Source organism: Mesitornis unicolor, unplaced genomic scaffold, assembly GCF_000695765.1.
Source record: "Mesitornis unicolor isolate BGI_N332 unplaced genomic scaffold, ASM69576v1 scaffold11226, whole genome shotgun sequence".
NCBI classification, from domain to species: Eukaryota; Metazoa; Chordata; class Aves; order Mesitornithiformes; family Mesitornithidae; genus Mesitornis; species Mesitornis unicolor.
In genome coordinates, this window is record NW_010191688.1 from 633 (window position 1) to 20569 (window position 19937).

The 19937-nt window shown below is 53.8% G+C and overlaps 1 protein-coding gene across 1 annotated transcript; it reads right to left on the bottom strand.

Moving 5' to 3' along the window:
* Positions 1-4249: 4249 nt before the first annotated feature.
* SOCS7 (suppressor of cytokine signaling 7) lies at positions 4250-15774 on the bottom strand (the record flags this gene model as incomplete). The annotated part of the gene is given in 8 exon segments (XM_010186823.1): positions 4250-4407; positions 4734-4869; positions 7559-7687; positions 10296-10464; positions 10889-11019; positions 11768-11869; positions 12402-12506; positions 15710-15774. Coding segments are annotated over 8 exon segments (995 nt in total), but the record flags the coding sequence as incomplete, so codon positions are not given.
* Between the last annotated feature and the right edge of the window lie 4163 nt (positions 15775-19937).

Here is a 19937-nt window from a genome sequence, read left to right on the forward strand (position 1 = left end):
GGTCCCGCCTGCCCCCCATACCTGGAAGACTCTGGGCAAGGAGCGAGGGGCTGGGGGTGCACCATCAACCCCTCATCCCTGAGGAGAGGGGGCTCAGGGGGGGGTCCCAGAGCCCCCCAGGGGGCAGGCGCAGACCCCATGGATGATGGTAAGGGTAAAATCACCCCAAGGGCAGATTTGGGTCTGGTTCCTTTCCCAAACTCTGCTTTTCCAGTGGTTTCTCCCCAAAACCAGACTCTGCCCAGCACACGAGAACGCATTAACCACACTTTTCGGGTTTAAGAGCCGGTTGGATGTGTAAGCGCCGGTGCATTTAAAAATCACCCATTCCCCCTCGCATGAGCGGCTGGGGCGGTTCCCACCCTGCCCGCAGCCGCTCCCACCCAAACCATGCGAAGGATTAATGTCTTTATTTCTTCTCCTTTCTTTTGGCCCCAAAACCAGGTCAAAGCCGAGCCGAAAAACCTCCCTGTGAGAAATCTGCGCTGGCGTATCCGAATTTCACGCCGAAGGAGGCGGTGGCTGCGCTGGGGGACGCTGCCAACCCCACGCTCAGGTACAGCAGGGCTGGAGGCTGCGCCCACGCAGCTGAAAAAGCACCACCTCCAGCAGAAAAAGCAGCTTTTCCAGGGGTGTTTTCTGCGCTCTGGCAGTTTTCATGGTCCGTTTCATCGCCCGTCATCTCTGGGGCCTGATGGAGAGAGGAGGACGGCAAAAAACTCTGCAGAATTCAAGGTTGGAGAAAGGAGGCCATAAAAAAATTCCTCCAAATCAGCAGGATGGGAGCATCCTCCAGAACCAATGGGATACAAACTTCAGGTGTTCCTCCTCAAATATCAGGTGTTCCTCCCCACACGGGGACAGGGACTCACTGCCAAGACCAAGTCACCTCTGAGACCTCACCCACATCCATGAGGACCCCAAAAACCATCTCCCCCTCGGCAGGGACCACTCACACCCAGCCTGGAAATGAAAGCTCTGGACCTCTCCATACCCAAAAAGCAAATCCAGTCCCTCTCTCCCCTTGCACCGAGATGGGAAGGAGCTCGAGGAACAGCTTTATGTGAAATGGGTTTCAGAGAAAGGCTGTTAACTACAGTTAACCTCGGGATGTGGTCCAGCTCCATCAGCCGCAGGGGCTGGCACCGGCCATGCTCCCCTGCCCGTTTTGGAGAGGGGAGAGAAGGAGCAGGGCCCTGGGGAGCATCTGCCACCCCCCAGCAGTGCTGACACAGATGGATGGAGGGGTCTTGTGCAGCTACAGCCAACACTGAGCACATTGCTGTGATGCACCAGTGTCCCCCCATCCCCTATCGGCACCCCAGGGCACGTTTTCTCCATCATTTCAGCTGCTGCAGGCCCAAATTTGGGGAAGGCTGCCCCTGCCATGCACGGGGTTCAGGTAACAGCAGGAGCACTGGCAGGGTTTTGGGAGAAAAGGACAGAGACAGCCAACCAAACGCATGTAATTCAAGTATTGCCCCTAAAAAGCTTCCCCCTAAAATCCTCCTAATGCTTCAACAGCTCCAAAAGCTGCAGAGCCACCCCATGCCCCCTCCTGGGGAGCTCTGGGGGTACAGAGTGAGCTCAAGGGGTACCCAGGGGATGGAACGGTGCAGCACAGCTCTCCTGACCCAGCGCAGAGCAGGGTTGTGCATTTTCACCCCACTCAAGCCCAGCAATTGGGCTCTGCACCCATTCCCAGTGCCTGGCCTGCACCAGTTTCCCCAGTTCTGCTCTCCCAATTGGCTGCTTTCCCTTCCCAAACCCAACCTGCACCTCTCCATCCCAGAAGGGGAAGGATGGAGTGAAAATGCTGTCTCTACCATCACAGTGGGGAGAAAACCGGCTGCTCCCAGGGGACACCCGCAGCTCCCCCATCCACACGCACCAGCCCACGCCATCGTCTCGGGGTCTCTTTTTGGAGAGAAGTTTGGCAGCGGATGCGTGCACCAGGCACTGCTCCTTGCTGGGACATGTTGGGCACTGGACCACGCTTGGCTCTCGGGAAGGTTTTCCTTTGCAGGATAAAGTGGGAAGATTCACATCTCCAGCACATGGACGGTCGAGATGCAGCAGGGCCGGGTGCGTGGATATTTGGGGTTCACCCGCTCTGGTACAGATGCTTTTTGCTCCCCACGTGCTGTGCGTTTCAGTCGAAGCATTTACTCACGGCTCCGCTGGTAACTCGGTGTGAGCTGGAGGGCTGCAGATCAAACCAGCTCCAATCTCACCAGGATATGCTGTTCCCCCTCCTGATAACCACTGCCCCGACAATGCAAAGGCAGTAGTGAGTAGCATCCTATGAGGTATTTCTACAGGCTTTGAAGCTTAGTTATTGGTTTCATCTGGAAGCCAAATCCTTTTTTAAAAACACACTTTTTTGCCAGGACCAAAACTGAGGCCAGAGGTGATGGTGAAGAAAGGGAGGGCAGGATTTTGGGATCTGTTAGCACCCATCGTAGCAATGCGAGAGGCAGGCAAACCTGAATTTTTCCAGGCTGCTTAAAGATCCACACGATCTAATTCAAGGGCACGGATCATTTTTGCAGGGTTAGACCAAAGTCCAACTTGTGGAGCACCGACCTCAGATCCAGAGCCCACATCATCGCGTTTTCAGACCACACCGGTGCAGGATGGAGTTTCCATCAGCCGGGTTGAAAGCAGAGGAACGCTTGCTCAGTTAAATACAGGAGGAAAGTTGCTTCTCCAGACTTTTCCACATCGCTTCGGGCAAACTTTAAATTCCACCGTGAAGTGCAAACTCTTCAGTTGCTGCAGCAGATGAAGGAGCAGAGCAGCACTGGAAGGGGCGGGGGTGTACAGCAGCCAGTGCCAAGCCCAGAAACGCAGCAGGAGCCACCACCTCTCCTGGCTTTGCTGTTTCTGCGCTGCCGTGGTGCCAAGGACATCTCAGGGACAGGAGGAAGCAGCAGGAAGCTCAAAGAGTTCAGACACTATTCCAGATGAATCCTCAGTTATCTGTTTCTCGCTCCAGCTCACCCCAAAGATGCCTCCTAATGCCCCAGCGACTCCCATCAGGATCCTTCACAGCTCTGCAGAAAAATGCTTCATTCACAGCTTCTGGACGCAGCCAGAGAAAGGCTCAAAGTGCACATCCCACGGCTCGGCGAGACCCACATCACCACAGTGAGTACCTTTGGTCCATGGACTGCTGCAACCGTCACAGCAACGGCTCTGCCTCCTTCCTTCCTTATCACAGGGGTGCAGGGGACTCATCCAGTGTTTGCTACAGGAACGATGCCTGAGGAGCAGCAGCCGTTCCCTTTGGCAGAAAGCTCCACGCCACCCAAATCGCTCACATGCTCTTCCCAAGCACGCAGGAGCAACCCTGCAAATCCAGTCGCAAAGCTCAGCTGCCCAAGATCAGGTTTGGTCCTCTTCTCTCAAAGCTTAGGAAGCTGGGAGCTGTGCAGCTGCCCGTCCTTCAGAGCTCCGTGGTCCCCAGAGGTTACCCCACGAGGCTGCACGTTGTTGGGGCTCAGTTTGCCTCCCCTTTCCATGAGGACCAAGGAACAGTCTTGCCTGGAGCAGATGATCTTCCTTAGAGAGTCCCCTTCAGTCTCACTGTGTCCCCACCTTGAAGTTTCCAAGGGAGGAGAATAAAATTCAGCTGATCATAAGACAGTATTTATCATGCTGAAAATAAAAACCAAACCAACAACAAAAAAAGACATCAAAAATAAAACTTTCCAAAAATCATAAATAGTGCCATGACATTCTTTGTTCTGCGAGGAGTTGGCGCTGGGCTCAGCTGTCTCCAAGGCCCCTCTCCCTCAGCCGGGGCTGTCGCTCCCGTTCTGCTGTGCTTCTTAGGAGCCTTGAACCCTCTTCTCTGTACAAAAGAGCTTGAGAGCAGAAGCGGCACCGCAAAAGCGGGCTTCGCCATCGCGTGCCTCCTTCCCACCACAGCCCGACTCAGGCTACAGGATGGCAACAATCCAATTCCTAATGGGAAAGAGAGGGAAAAGGGATCAACCACCCCGCTTGATGCAGTGGATCTGCCCCAGACCGCGGCCGCTTTGGCACGAGAGCGAGCGCGGGCTTGTGTGGGCACAAATATGCACAAGAAAGCAGCAGGAGCAGCCTTGTTCCCCTCCCCAAGGAAAGCTGGGCAGTGGTAAAAGGCCATGGGGTGAACAGCCATGGCTCTTCGGGAGGCTTTTGTGTTTTCTTTGTAATCAGAGCGATTCACGGGATGAGGCACGGACCAGTGACACTCACGTACCATCAATGACAGCAACAAGACGGGCGAGGCAGCCTCGCTACGTGGAGGACTCTGTCTCCTGCTTCTGTTTGGAGATGAGCTGAGCCTCCTTCAGCGACAGATACACCTCCTCCTGCGGGTCGTAGTAGTAGAACTTGCGGATGTAGGAGATCAGGGGCCTGGGGAAGGACCGGGCAGAAGCTTTAACCCCGAGCCACAACCACACCAACAAAAGATACCCAGAACTGATCCCCCAGCAGAAACAGGAGTCTTTACCCCAAGACTGGGGTACCAGCAGGTAACACCTCACCCCTGAGCTGGTCACCACTCCTCCATGCACCCCAACACACCACAGGACATTTATTGTGCTGTCCCAAGGCTGAAGAAGTCAACTATGCCCCCCCAGACCCATTGCAGCAGATACAGACACCTCCTCACTGCCTACAGCGACGAGGAGCAAGGAGGAAACCAGAGACCCAGCCCCGGGGCAGTCCTCGAGACTCACTTGGGCAGCGGGAGCTCAGGGATGTGGTCGATTCGGACCAACTGCCTGATCCGGAAGCGGCAAAGGTGCTGAAGGGATTTGACATTGCTGAACCTGGAGACTGGGTACAAGAGCTGGACGGGCGTTGGAGGGAGACCTTTGGAGAAAAGAAAGCAATACTGGGGATAAGTGTTCTGTTAGAAAGGAAGCGGTAGTGATGCAGGAAGGAAAAGCTGGCTCTCGGGAAGCTGAGCTCTCTTTGAGGCCGTGTTCGATAGCATCTCCCCAGGACCCCGCTGCTTCAAAGCTGCTTGGGACCAGGGAGCCAAACCTTCCCCCTTTGGCTGCAAAACACCTCCAGCCTTCCTCACAAGGTTCTGGCAGCATGGGGTGACTGTGGAAAAGCAGATCCTGGGACACTGCGAGCTCCTAACCATGCCCCTCACCCAGGAATTATCAGATGAAGCATCGCTTCAGGGTATTGAAAGGATGCAGAAGACAGCCAAAGGAGAAGGCAGGCAGCATGACCGGCACGTAGGCTTTGCTCTGCGAAACCCTTTGGGTACTTCTAGCGAGGCGTTAAAAGGCTGAAGGCTTTGGTCAGCTCAAGCTGTGCCAGAGCTGCTCATTCCTGGGGTCACGAGGCCGGGCACAAAGGCAGAGGCGGTGGCAGCGTTGCTCGAGCCAGCGCCCCACGCAGGGAGCAGCATCGCGAGGCTGAGAGCGTCCAACCACCCCCTGCACCACAACCTCTTCCTCCCTCAAACTGAAGAGCAACCATCGAGCCCACAGAACCAAGAGGTCGGCGGGAGCACCAGGAATGATCTTTGGGAGCTGGGCTCGTTCGCAGCACAAGGTTTTATCTGTCTTTGCAGGAGGATTCAAAGCCAGTTACACTCTAACTCCCTCTCGCTGGCTCGTCTCTGAGGGCAGCGGAGTGAAAGGAAAAGAGGGAAAGCTCTTCACAGTAAGATGGGCTCAAAACTGCTCCAGGCAGCTCAGGAAGCTGTGAGCCAGCTTTTGAGACAGCAGAGAACAGCCATCAATTGAAGGCTGGGTTCTCCCACCCCCCCCATCCTCCTTATTCTCCTACCAAAAAGGAATTGGCCTCTGGGAGCTCAGCCAGCGACGAGGGGCACGCAGCACGAGCTGTGCCAGATGCGAGCTGGGAACAGCCCCCTCCTCCGAGCAGCACCGCGCATTTCGCCAGAACGGCACTAACGAGCACTCTGGGGAGATGCAGATCCTAAATCTTCTCCCACTGAAACGATCACGCAACAGCGTGAGACTTTGTTTTTCAAGGATCAAGGCACAGCAGCTCTGAGAAGCACCCAGGTCCAATGCTGCACCCAGCTGGAGAGGTGCAGGACCCAGAGCCAGCAGCACAGAGCAGGGACCAGGCAGCCAAGGACTCCTTGCAGGTGCACAGCGCTGTTTAGGGGGGGATTTTCTTTTTAGATGATATTTTTCTAGAGCAAGTCCTTTCAGAGGTATTTGCCTGGAGTTCTAAGCCCACAAAGCTCTATTCTCCAGGGGGAGAGATCTCAGGATTAGGAAGGTAAAGTATGTTTAAGTTGAAAGGATTTTTTGAAGGTAGGATACACTGCAAAACCAGCTTTACATCCCTCTCCTCCCCGAAGCGTGGCTGTGTTATAAATCAGCTTTGCAGTTATTGGCGGTGTCTGCAGCAGAGGGCAACACTGAACAGATCTGGGCTGTGACTCCAGTGCTCCAAAAAGAGACCCTGAGGAGGGGACATCCCACTCCTGCTCCCCACTCTCCAGCCTCTTCTAGACCAGAAACTCCTTGGGATGAATCCTCTCCGTGCTGCAGCGCCATGGAGAGGTCGCTGTCGCCATCAGGGCCTGCAGGCACAATGGCAGCACAGATAGGGAGCAAATTTATTAGAATTTCACTTGCAGGTTTACTGCAGCAACCCTCACACTGTCCTGCCCCTCTCTGCTTCACTGCCACCACCCTCCTCACCACAGCAGCACTCCCATCCCTGCTCATTTTGTTCAAAGCATCCCCGCTTGCTCACCCTCCAAATTCTGTCCCCGTCCTTGCTCTCTTGCAAGTAAGGGGCATATTTCCCTATTTGGCAGGCTCGCCCCTTCCTTTCACATTGGATTTTTTGGCTAGCTTTCTGGTACACCAGGGTAGACGAGCCAAAACCAGAAGAAAGTTAAATACAGAAGATACTGGTCCAGTCGCCTGCCTGGATTCAGCTGGAGGGAGATGTGAGCCCACTGAACGAACCAGAGTCTGAAGGATGGGGAAAGAAGCCCTGTGCAATCCCAACAGCAGGCAATCAAACGTGCTCCAACAACGCCGTGCTAAACACTCCCTCTTTGCCTGCAAGCACCTGCCTGTCGATGGGCTCTGGCACGACAGCCCCCCCAAGGACTCCGAATCCATGGTATCCATCGCTCCAGGCTCTCTTTGAGCTCCCACATGCTCAGCTCAGTGTCCCTGCCCTCCACAGCCCCAGGTGGGTCACAGCTAAGGGAGAGCTGGGAAACTGCAGAGCATGGAGTGGGGCTTAATAACAGCAGTACTGAGACTGTGGGAGGGGAGAAAGCAGAGTTATAGCAGTCAAATAATTAGTTGAGGGAGTAGCTTTCCAGTCTGCAGCTCTATTTATTGTAGTGTGAGATGATACCACGTTTATCCTGGAAAGGTTTGGGAAGTCTCCTTACCACCACGAGTAAGTGCTGCAGCTGCTGAGTGAGAGATCTGCTCCTCCCGAGAAGTCAGCAGGCAAGGATGCAGACCAGAGCCACATTAATGGGCTCTCTAGGGCAGACCAGCAGCAAACCACAGAGCAAATCAGCCTCCAGACTCACCTGGAACCCTGGATCGGAGGAAGTAGAGAAATTTCCCGTTTTTTGAGTGCATGATGGCTCTCTTGATGAACTCCACCACAGACTGGCAGCGGTCTTCAAACTTGGGATGGCACCACAGGCTGAAGGTCCCTTCCAAGAGAACAGGACAGATTTCACATTACAGGAGCACTGGTGGCAAGAGGAGACATTTAATCACGAGTCTGACGTTCTCAAAGACCAGGGGAGCATCCCAGGCTGACTTCTGCAGATGGGGCAAAGCAGGCTGCTAAGAGGAAGAACCAGTGGCACCAGCTTGCAAAGATGCTGCTCCACTGGGACCAGCGCTCTCCAAGAGCTGAGGATACACAGAAAGCCACAACACCACGGCCACTGTAACCCAAGCGTGGCCACAAGGCAGGGGGGAGGTTTACAAGTTCAGGCAAGCAACGACTGCTGGGTCTAAGTTATCTAAACTATCAAAACATAACTTTAAACAGACGCCCCTGCTCCTCCCAAGTATCCCATCACCAGCACTCTCAAAGAAAGGCAGTGGAGCCCACACTGAAAACAGCGATCCAGGCGCTGGAGTCCTCATCTGCCAGCCCCAAGGCTGACACGGGTCACTTATTTCCAAGCAGGCATGGGAAGCTGTTTCAAACACCTTCACTCAAGTTACTGTCAAGCAGAACCAGGGTCAAGAGGCACCAACACGGCTCCCCCGTGCTGTTATCCAACACGAGGGATGCGCTGAGCTCGAGTGGCAAACAGTGACACTGGAGATGGGCCATGCAGGGACAGCAGGCCCTCTAACCTGCTCACGGATCTCTAAATAGGTTAAGCTGAAGCTTCAAGTCAGACCAATCTCAATCTCTTAGTGCTGCAACCAGACATCCCCTCCTTGCACCAAAATGCAGCTGTTTATCACCCCTTTTACTTGCCAAAACGCTGCCTGCATCCCCCACCTTCCCCTCTGGATCTCCCTTTACCTGCAGATCTGTCGATGTCCCAGCAAGAGCCACCACAGAGCAGAGCTTCACCAGGATGAGGAAAATAGGGAAAAAAGGGCTCTGCTCAGGACGGAGCCCATCAGGAGCCAGACTCATGTCTAGGGGGGAGCAGTGGCCAGCTGGAGGTGTGTGACAGCGCTGATCTGCACAAGCACTGTAACCCACGTAAAGAACTTATGCTAAGGAGAAGGGGTACCCAAACCAGAGGTATCTGGCACATATTTCAGGCCAGGGACTTTTTGGAGGAGCAGCTTTGCCAGCAGCATCACTGGCTCTTGAAAGCGGCCAGGAGATGCAAAGGACAAAGCATGCAGCCTTCCCAGCCCACCTAAAAAAAGACAAAGAAACTCCACTTTCTTCCTCTCATCTCCCTGAAACCTGAAGGTCAAGGATTTCTCTCTTAACCGTTCCCCCAGCCTCACCATTTGTCATCTTCATGGGTTTATCAAAGTGCTCGGGTCTGCAGTTTTCCACGCTGCCGCAGCACACTCAGCACAAGGCAGTCGGTCCTGGGGGGAGCGCGGGGCTGCCGACGCAGACCAAAGCGCTACACCCAAAAATGAAGCCCCTGATGCGGTGCCATGGCTGGAAATGCTGCTCTAGGGAAGGTGGCAGCTCCAACCTCCATCCATGCAGCAAGAAGAGACAGCTTGAGGAGAGGGAAAGACATCTGGCCAAGGGAGTACTGAGAATGGGCATAAATAAGAAACAAGATCGGCAGAAAGAGAAGTTCGCTCCAAAACTCAATTACAAGAAAAGCATCTGCTGTACAGGCAGCCTCACATCTCCAGTTGAATTGCTGCTTGTAGTTTCTACAAGGACGGGGTGATGAAAATCCTTCTTACACAGTGGTGAAGGACAGGGGAACGGGCTCTAGATGGGCTGGAATTAAATTTTGGGGCACCTTCCCATCAGCAGGGCTCAAGACCAGAAGCGCTGCCAGCTTTCACCAGCAGCAGTGGCAGATGACAACAGCGGCATCCCCATGGCAAGGGTAAAATGGAAAAAAAGAGCAGCTTTGCTCTGAAAGGCTGCAAACCACTGCTTTCTGCAGCAGGCTGGCCGGGCAGCCTCTGAACACAGCATTTGCAGGAGTATTTCATGACAAGGCTCCATGGGTAGCTGTTATTAAAGCTTGCCCACTGGTTACAGGGCAGCTCCTCTGCCATGCACCGAGCCTGTGTCCTTGGCCTGAGGACCACGGTTTGCACAAGGGCTCGGTGCAGAAAACCACACGCGAAGACAAGCGGACAAAGCACGGGGGCGAGGTGAGAAGCCACCCGTGCAGAAAGAAAGGGCACAAAGAGTGAAAGAGGAGTTCTTGAAACAAAACCCCACCACGGTAGAACTGACACCTCAGCTTGAAGTGGGTACCACTGCTGAGCACCCTGCACATGGGGGAGAACAAGGCGAGGTGACAAACCATGACATCAAGAGCTCCCTTCTCATTTCACAGGGAAACAAGCTTCATTTTGGGAAGCACTGACAGCTATGAGTGATGGCTCTTGCTGTACATCTCATCTCAGAAACCTTGCCATCACCACTTTCTTTGAGTCTGGGCCAGGCACAGAGAACTTTTCCCCAGTTCTTCAGAGTTACAAGGAGAATTGCTGCTTGAGGCATAAACAGCAAAGTCAAATGCAGCCTCTAAGACCTCTCGCCAAACCTCAACACGTTGCTGCTGCTCCCTCTCTGCACCATTTTGGGACCTGGTGATCAGCCTGGTCCTCAGAACTGCCCGTGGCTCTCACCTCTGTAGTGCTCCATCCTGGTGTGATGGGTGATGCCCTGCGATCGAAAGCTGAGGCTCAGGATGTAACGAGGGTCGGAGCTGTCTCGAACCAGAAAGGACCCATCCGGCTTCCCCTTCAGCTTCATCTCTGCATCCTCCCAGTTCATTGGTCCCCAGTACCACCCACACTGGGAAAGGAGAAAGCCAGAACGTCAGCAGATGCTAGCAAGGAAGATTTTATCACCAAACAAACACAATACGATTTGATTTTGTTGTTATTTTTCTTTAAATACTAAAATGTCAATGTCTGTGCGCACCCAGGAATGCGGATGGTTGAGACTTGCTGTTCCTGGATGAGATTGTGCCACCGCTTCTTACCATTCAGAAGCGGCAAGAGAACAGATAAGGCTACGACACCTCTTGCATGCACAAGAAAATGCTTGTCTAGACTCAAAGACCCCACTGGCAGAAAGGCAGGAGGGTTTCTTCAACCCTATCCTAATCTTACGGCTCCCACATCAGTAAAAGGGATGATGAGTCCCCAAAACCAGAGCTTAGACCTGCAACCATCATTTTTTTTGGCTGCCACCACCCCCTCCCACGTTTCGTTACCTTCTCCAGCTCTCGCAAGCTGGCTGCGAAGCTGCTGGCGTCGGGGCGGTAGAGGGGACACTGCAGGTGCGGGGCGGGCTGCCCGGGCATCGCCTCCATCGGCCTCAGCGGGACGATGCGTGGGAAGGCGTCTGCAAAGGGAGAAACAGCCCGGGCTGTGGTCACCTACGGGGAGCTCACCCCAAAAAATGAGCCGCCCCGGCCCCCTCGCGCAGCTCCACAGTCAGGGCAGGAGGAGGAAGTGGGCTGAGCGAGGGAAGGACAACGTCCTCAGGAAGGACACAGCAGGAGTCACTGCCTGGCTCGTCCGAGGTGACCAACTCGGTACCTTCACCTGCTATTGCCTTACAACAGCTGGGAGGGAAGGCAAGGGAAGTGCCAGGCAGCACAGACTGGAAGGAGTGAACGCAAATCCTGATAAGAGGGCAGTGAAAGCCCTCTGGGTTCTGAAGGAAACCAAAAGCAAAAGGGTAAACGCCCAGGAAACGTCCTCATGTGCTGCTCAGCTGGTCTGAACAAAGCTGGGGCTCCTGCACTGAACCCTGCTCCCACAGCTCTTTTCCAGCATTGCTGACGCTCGTGAACACGTCATCTGACACAGCGCAAACTGGGGTGCGCTTCTGCTAACCAAAGAAAACTGGAGATGCTGAACTGAGGATAAAGCTGGTGCAATCACAAGCTTCAGTAAAACTGCGGGCAACAAGAGCCACACCACACAGAAACCAGAGCCTTGACACGACAGTGCCTGGGTGCTCAGCAGTGCAGGACCGCACATCCTCGAGCTGTTAAAACCCAGAAGTGCAGCCTTAAAGGTTACCAAGAAAACCCCCAAAGTCCAGATCCCTGGAGGGAAAGCCTTGCTGCTAAAGCTAAGCTGACCTGGGGCATGGGGCGGAGGAGGCGGAGGCAGAGGGAAAGACTGCAGGGAGGAGCCCATTGGACCCACTAGGACAGATGCAGGCAGCGTCCCACTGATATCATCTAGGAGAGAACAGAGGCAAGAAAGATTCAGAAAACAGGAAAGCGAGCGAGCTCTGCACCGGCGAGCGTCTGACAACACAGCCCGAGCAAACCAGCACTCAGCACTGCCCAGAGGAGAGGAGATGGAGCTTCCCAGCAGCAGCTCCCCATCCTCCTCGTGCTTTGGAGGATGCAGAGCAGCTGAGCCAGGCTCCTGGTGCTGCAGCTTCTCAGGGAGCCTCCACTTCCGACTGAGAGCATAGAAGGGAATCGGCCTCACTGGGTGATGGGTATGAAAGGGAAAAGCTTCCAAAAGCAGCAGAAAGGCTCCAAAAGCAGCACGTTACCTCCCACCTTGCATTGTTCCACCACTGCCCTCCCCTTCTGGCTGAGCCAAGGGAAACACTGAAGCTTTCAAGCAGCAAAAATCCTCTGCCAGAGAAGAGTGAGCAGGCACATTATGGTGACCCTCAGAACACTCCTGGCAAAGGCAGAGGGGCAGATCCTATGCTTCTGTAGAGCTGCATGGTCAAGGATGCTCCCAGGATGGTACCTAAGAGGCTGAGGCTTCTTCGTGGCGGAGGCGGCGGCGTCGGAGGGTGAGGGGAGGTCAGTCCTCGCTGCGAGATGTCCACGTCCACCAGCGACACCGTTTCACCTGAGGGTTGCGGAGCAAGACCGTTAGCATGGCACCTCCTCTGGGGCATGCAGAGGCCGAGAGTGGGGAGAGGGGAAGGGGCAGTGACCTCTGCAGGGTTTGGAAGAGCATCTCAGGTGTTTCCAAAGGGATTTTCCCTGCTGCAGTGCTTTGGAGACACTGATCAGCTCTGCCACAGCAGTCCAAAAGTTGGGCAGAGGAGAATGACCCCCATGCACATCCCTGAGCCCCCTCTCATCTCTGAGCCCCAGACCAGGAGGACATGATGAGGAAACCACTGCGAGACCTTTTCAGCACCCAGGTCAGGAAAGGAGGGAGCTGGACAAGCTTTTACATTAAGTAACTGGAATTCACTGAAGCCTGAAGGCTTTTTGGGTGCAGGATACTGCTTGGGGAAAATAATGACACGGACTGTCTAACTTCAACCCAGAAAAGCTTAAAATCAGTCTAAAATCATGGGAGAGAAATGAAGCCATCAGACCAAGGTCAAAGTGTCAGCCTCAGCACTGGACTGATATGGAGTCAAAAGGAAAACACTGAAATCCCAAAGAGAGACCCTAAGTGGTGCTACCACAGCTAAGGCACTTTTATCCCCCCCAAAAACAAAAATCAGTCTCACCAGGCTCTGATGAAGCAAAACCAAACTATCCCAAACACCTGAACCATGGTCTCAAGGACAACACAATTTGGCTGCCTTAAATTTCAATTCTTGCAGGCAGGGAACTCCTCTTCTGCCCCAGATACAGCACCCGGTGTCACCCACCCCGTGGCAAGCACCCGATGATGTATTTACCTGCGTTACACAGGGCAATACTGACTCAGCTCCCTCCTGCCTTTAAAAGCCCTGTTTATTAATAAGCAATGGCACGAGGCGTATTTAGGGTTGGTTATTATCGAGGCACCTTCTCCTTGGGGGACTCGTGGGTGTGAGCGTGCACGCAGCCACGCTGTCATTTCCACACCCCGCAACGAAGCGGCTGGGCTGCATTCATTTCAGACAAGCAAAAAGACAACCCAAGAGGGGTTGCAATAATTCAGGGTTTTGGGAAGAGCAAGGACACCCTTATGAGGAGCGGCTGAGGGAACCGGGCTTGTTTAGCCTGGAGAAGAGAAGGCTGAGGGGAGACCTCATCACCACCTACAACTGCCTCAAGGGAGCTTGTAGAGAGGTGGGTGCTGGTCTCTTCTCCCAGGTGATGGGGGATAGAACAAGGGGAAACGGCACCAAGCTGTGCCAAGGGAGGTTCAGGTTAGAGATAAGGAGGAAGTTCTTTACTGAGAGGGTCGTCAGAGGCTGGAACAGGCTGCCCAGGGAGGTGGTGGAGTCACCATCCCTGGATGTGTTTAAAGAGCGGGTAGACGAGGTACTTAAGGATATGGTTTAGTGGGTAGACAGGAGTGGTTGGACGTGATGATCTCAGAGGGCTTTTCCAACCGAGCCATTCTGTGATTCTGTGACAGCCTTCCCCAAAACCTTGGTTTGTCCCATGCATTATCCTGAAGGCAAATCACCAAGAAAACCACATGGAATTGTGCCCTGCTCTGCTGGTCTCGGTCTCAGCAAATCCCCTCCACAGCAGCCGTTAAAGAAACCGAGACCTCAGCAGCGTAAGACTGGAGGAGTCAACACAAATTAAAGCAATTCAAATCCAGATATTTGCTTTGGGGACACCTCCACGGTCTTCTGCAAAGGAAAAGCTTCTGCAAGGACATCGGCAGTATTCCACCAACAGGCAAAAATCGGCATAAGTCATTTTAAAAAGAGTTAAGAGGATCAACTAACAATTAATCAAGTACAATTCCCAAATCTAAAGCAAAAACTTGTCAACTCCAGGCTCTCCTCTGCAGTGTCTTTTGAGGAAAAGCAGCTCTGCACACACAGCCACGTGCTCCCCTCACCAGCACACAGAATTAGGGGTTTTATCCTCACAACCTCCCCCAGCAACAGCTGACAACGCAGCGGGAGCAGCTCTTCCTTTCGCCAGCCTTGATTTGCTCAGGAAACACGCACGATGCTCACGGGAAGGCAGCGGCATCGCGCGAGGAGCTCGTCCCCTGCATCACGGCATGGGCTGAAGGGATGTGGGGACCAAGAGGAGAACAAGCAGCGCCAGAGCCAAGTTTCCCATGAGTGACTCTGCTTCTGCAGGAGCCAAATGAGCCGCCAGGACCCGCAGGAGCAGATCAGCAGCTTCCAGTTAGGAGTTTTGGGCAATTCAAATGAATGCTGTGCCTTGAAGGTCACTTCTCTGACATTTAAACCAGTTTTTGGTATGATCTCGCCGCTGCTCTCCAAAGGGGACTCAGGAGCACAAACCACACACCAGTGCTGAGCCCAAACACCGACACCACAGCGAGGGGAAGCTCTCGGCTCTTTCCAATGCAGCTATCACCACAATTGCATTTTAATTCCTTTGCTGTGCACTAAGGCCCTCAACGTGAATTTATTTGGAACCTGACCTTCATAATGAGCCACGTAAAACCCCACACAGCTGATAAAGGCTCACATGGGACCTCAGATTCGTACTCACGCAACCCTTGAGACGGGAATTCTACCATGGGAGCCCCAAGCCCTGTAGCCAGGACTGTTCTGACTACGAGCCCACACCACAAGAGGCACATGATGAGCAGTTTTCAGCACCACAGCATTTAGCTACCAGCAGAGCAGGACTTCCCCCTCGCACTGTTTATAACCCAGCCAATTTCCTCCACCCCCAGCAGAAAAGGGAAGCTCAGAAACCAGCAGGACATGGGGAGAGGGAGGGAAACTTGCAGAAGGCAGTGCTCTGCTACAGAGGTTTCAATTCCCACAGCTGTCATGCAGCAGAGCCACTGATGCTGTGGGTCCAGGTGGGAAGTGGGGCTTGGTCTTAGCCCCCCACAAACCACAGGAGGGGAGCACCAAACTGCATTTTGTCTATAGGGGATTTTTCCAACCATCTGGATGCAAACAGCCCTACGTGGAGGAAGGACCTTTGCCTCCAAGAGAGCAACTCAAATTTGAGTTTCAACAGGAATTGCAAAACGCTGATGTGCAACAGCCACGTTCACTACAGTTCCTCTCGTCCAGCATTTGAGGCCAAGCAGGACTGAGGGACCCTTCAGAGAGATCCCCATTTGCACACCGAGGCAGCGCTCAGTGCCTGTGCTGCTCTTTACGTGGCAAAATGAAACACCGTGCTGCAAATCTTCCAAAGCCTTACCTGTGAAGAGGGGGCTGAACACAACCGGGGAAAAGGCACTTTGAGTTCTCGTCAGTCTGTGTTTCCTATGGGAAATTTAAAAAAAAACCAACACTGTTAGGAGAGATGAGGAGACTCAGTGCATCCCATCAGAAGAAAACACCCATTTTTTCTCTTCTCAGACCAGGAAAGCCTTCCCAATTCTTTACAGAAGCTCGAGACAGCTCAACGCTGCGTGTTTATTCGACTCCTAGAGCAGCGCTTGGGCTTAAGTAGGGCAGTCAAGCAGTAAAGCTGGGTCTCTGTCCTGCTCCAAAGCAAATCGCTAACTAGGTAATTAATAAAGTCTTTGGAAAGAAAAACCCCAAGCAAGTATGGCAACCGGAGCCAAGCAGCTGTTTCACAACAGACGCTGCTGCTCTGGAGCAGGCATTGCCAAACGCCTTGGACAAACAGGTTGGGCCCCTGCGCAATTCGAGGCTGTGCCTGGAGCGAGTGCGTTGAGTTTGGAGGACACCGGCTCCCCAGAGGGTTTCAAAATGCAGGTGAAGGGTAGGGAGTTAAACCCAGAGCCGCCAAAATGGATGGAAAGAGCTAAAAACGCAGCTCTGGTGAGGACCTGGGAATAGCAGCGATCCCCAGGAAGTCTGCTGTCCAAACCAGCAGTTTTACAACCTTGAGCCCGTCCTGTCCTTCAGCTCCCAGCTCTGCTCGCAGCCTCCTGCAAAGCCAGGACAGATAAAACCAGCTCCAGGCATGGGCTGCACCAAGCAGATGCAACTCCACCAGCCCACAGCAAGAAGAAACCCAAGCTCTGGTCTCAGATCACTGAAGAGCAGAGCAGATGGGGGCACCCTCATCTTCTCACAGGGCACAGCAAATGCTCCTCCTCCTGTGTGTCCAGACACATCACTGGGTCACGCAGCACAGGGCAGAGCAAATGCTCCTCCTCTTTGTGTCCAGACACATCACTGGGTCACGCAGCTGTGAATAAACATTTAACACTACAAGTTCACAGATAAAGATACTAAGACACATCAAATCCCATTGAAACGCTTGGAAGTGTTTCTATTTTAAGCCTCTTGCACCTATTCAAGGGTTGGATTTTTTTCCCCGAAGGAGAAAATTCACCAATTATCAGCCACGCACGCACACACAAAACTACACTTGTGGACTAATATCAACGAACCCTCCAATATAGTAACAGCTCTGCGCCCACCCGCTACACCAGACGGAAAGGAGCATTGCTGGCATTTTGCTGTTACCAAAACAGCTACGCTTTATGCCAACGTTTTACAGCCATTGATTTTTGGGAGACTTCTCGTTTCAGGCAAGATCACAGCAGCAGCAGCAGGATGAGAGCACGGACACCTTCTGCAGGGATTTGTGCACACCCAGAATTGGGAAATCCCTCGAGCTGCAGCAAACAGGGATTTGTAGGGGCAGTTACCCATCAGTTTGGCAACTGCCTTAGTGGCCAGCACTTCCCACGACGCTGCCTTTGCTTGTCCTGTTAACACTAAGGCAAGTCTTACCTGGCCTGATTGTGTGCTACTTTATGCAGTTAATAATGCAGAAACATGCTAAAAAGATACTAATTTTTATACAGGATCTGGCTACCAACCTGGCAGCTGCAGCTCAGGTGTGCCTGCACCCCTCCATCACAATCCAAGTGCCTAACGCCATCCCCTTTCCTTCCCATTCCCTGAGGTACAAACCGCTTCTAAAAAAGAGCATTTTCACTGATGCAACCTTTAAACATCAACACCCCGGCCCTGGGTGAGAAGCTGCGTATTGGTACATCCACATTTGGTTTCTTAGCCTCTCGCAGCTCAGCAGAGCCCAACTGTTGACGTGGGATAACGGCGCTGCTTTCCTTAACTGCTGCAGGCGGGAGGCAGAGCTGCACTGTGCCACCTCCGGGACCGGCAGCACCATGGGAAGCTTGGGCAGCAACTCCAAATACCAGGGATTCTGCTCATTTCAGATGTTTATAAAAAGAGCCGGACAAGACAGCACCCACCAAGGAGCACCCTTCAGCCAGCCCACAGAGACTTGCAAGTCAGGAACAAGAGCTCGGTATCAAGCAGAGCCGTGAATAGACCCAAAAGTGTCTCTGAGCCCACTTCATCAGCCACGAGTGACCACAGAAACAACTTACAGTGAACACCAGATCCACGCTGCACTAATGGGGGTCACAGATTGGGAGGCAACACCCTCCAGCTCTTAGTACAACCACGGGAAGCTTTATTTTTCCTCCCACTCAAGCAAGGAGGATGGGTGCAGAGTAGCAGACGGCATTGACGAGGGTGGCATTAATCCAGCAAAGACCACAGCAGAAAATCAAGTCATCGTACGATTTATCTCTGAACTGCAGGACCAGGGCAACCAGGAAAGGGGAGGAAAATAAAGCAGCATCTGCTGAGGCCAAATATACACCTTCCAGGAAGCCCAGCTTAGCTAAACTGTGTCTAACCTGCTCAAGAGTTAACATCCCAGCATCCCAAACTGATGGGAGCGGGGCCAGCAAGGACCATCCCACCAACATGCAGCTTCCCATGAGGAGAGACCAGCACCGAGCACACCCACTCTGCACCCTACATCCCCTCAGCATGGGAGCTGTGCTCCCCAGAGCAAAAACCTTCACCCAAATAACCCAGCCCTCACCAGCAACTCTGGCCTCCTGGAACTGGAAGCAGCAAAATCATCCCTGAGCCACTGGAGTTGCTGCATCAGGCACCTTGAAGTAACCTTTGTTAAAATACCACCTAATTAGCATGGTGGAGCTGAACGAGAAGTGACCATGAAGACCCGGGTAGTGAAATGGTGCTTTTCTGCTCCTAAACTGCTAAGACATCACTGCCAAACCGCCAGATCTCAGCGCTGGGAGGTCCTGAGCGCTCCTTGCTCTCAATAAACCACAAGCCCATGAGCAAAGCACAATGTCCTCACAGGCAACTGGGCTCGCTACCCTTTGAGGCCCATTTAGTCACTTGTGGGGAACGAAGCCATCGTAGAAAACTGCTTCACCACCCCACATGCAAACACAAGGCTCCTCGGGGGCACGCAGGACTCGCACACCCCAACCAGCCCTGGGAGCTGGGGCTGCCCCATCTCCAAAGCCATCCTCTGCTTCAAAGGGGACGTAATTTTGGCCTCTGTTGCAGCTTGGCTGCACTTTGGACTGCCAAGGTGCCCGGCCACAGGGCAGTGCTGTGGGTCACACCGATCCAAGGTCAGCATCTTTTGAGAAAGCCTGGAGAAAGTCTCCTGCTCACCCACAAACGGGTCCTCAGCTGCACCGAGGTGGCAAAACACCCCAAAAACCTGGCACAAGGTTAATTAACCTCCCTGGAAAAGGATTGTGCTGCAATACTCAGAGCCCATTCAATTATTTAATGCTGCTCCTGGGGCTGGAGGGGTCTGGGCAAGCTCTCCCTGCCTTCTCCATGAGGGATTTGGGTTCTGCTGCTGGAAATGCTACAGAAAGGGCTTTCATGGGACCCTGACTCAAGGCTGTGCAGCAGGTACAGATCAGCTGGAGCTGGGCTGAGGAACATGGGGGTGTGTGGGGTCTCACACCAACAGGTCCTAGGAGTTGTCCCCCAGCCAAACGCACGACCCAACCTCTGGCTGCCAATGTTTCCTCTGGCCGCATCCTCCCATGGAGCACAGGGGGAGCAGAGCCCCCGCAGCAGCACCCATGACCAACAAGGCTGGAGCCCAACTGCGACGCTCACAAGCCTCAGGAAATCATTCTGCAAGACACGGGAGGGTGAGAGGAAACGCCAGCCCCGTGGGACACGGTGCAGCATCACCCGGGGCACACCACTTCCTCGCTCAGCCGTGCCTGCATCCCAAGGCTCCTCCGAGCCCCCTCACCAGTCTCACTCTGGGACATTTTTCCACCATCCCCTTGGTGGATGCAGAGCCCAGAGGGGCACATTTCTCCTCCACCTGCCTCTCCGGGCGTCCAGACTTCCCCGCCAGCCCTGTGTGAAAGACAAGGCCTTGGAAGAGGCCTGAGCCCGCCTCAGAGCCAGCAGACGGCCACGGTGTCCATCTGCGGGGTGGCATCCACACCTCGTGGTCATCCTCCACCTCCAGCAAGGTGTCACAGCACTGGCACCCCTTCTCCCCCCGTGCTGTGGGACCACACCATCACACCCCCGGCTCCCATACCGGTGACAGCTACAAGATCTCACGGCTGCTCCCCACAACCCCCTTCTGCCACCCTAAAACCACCACC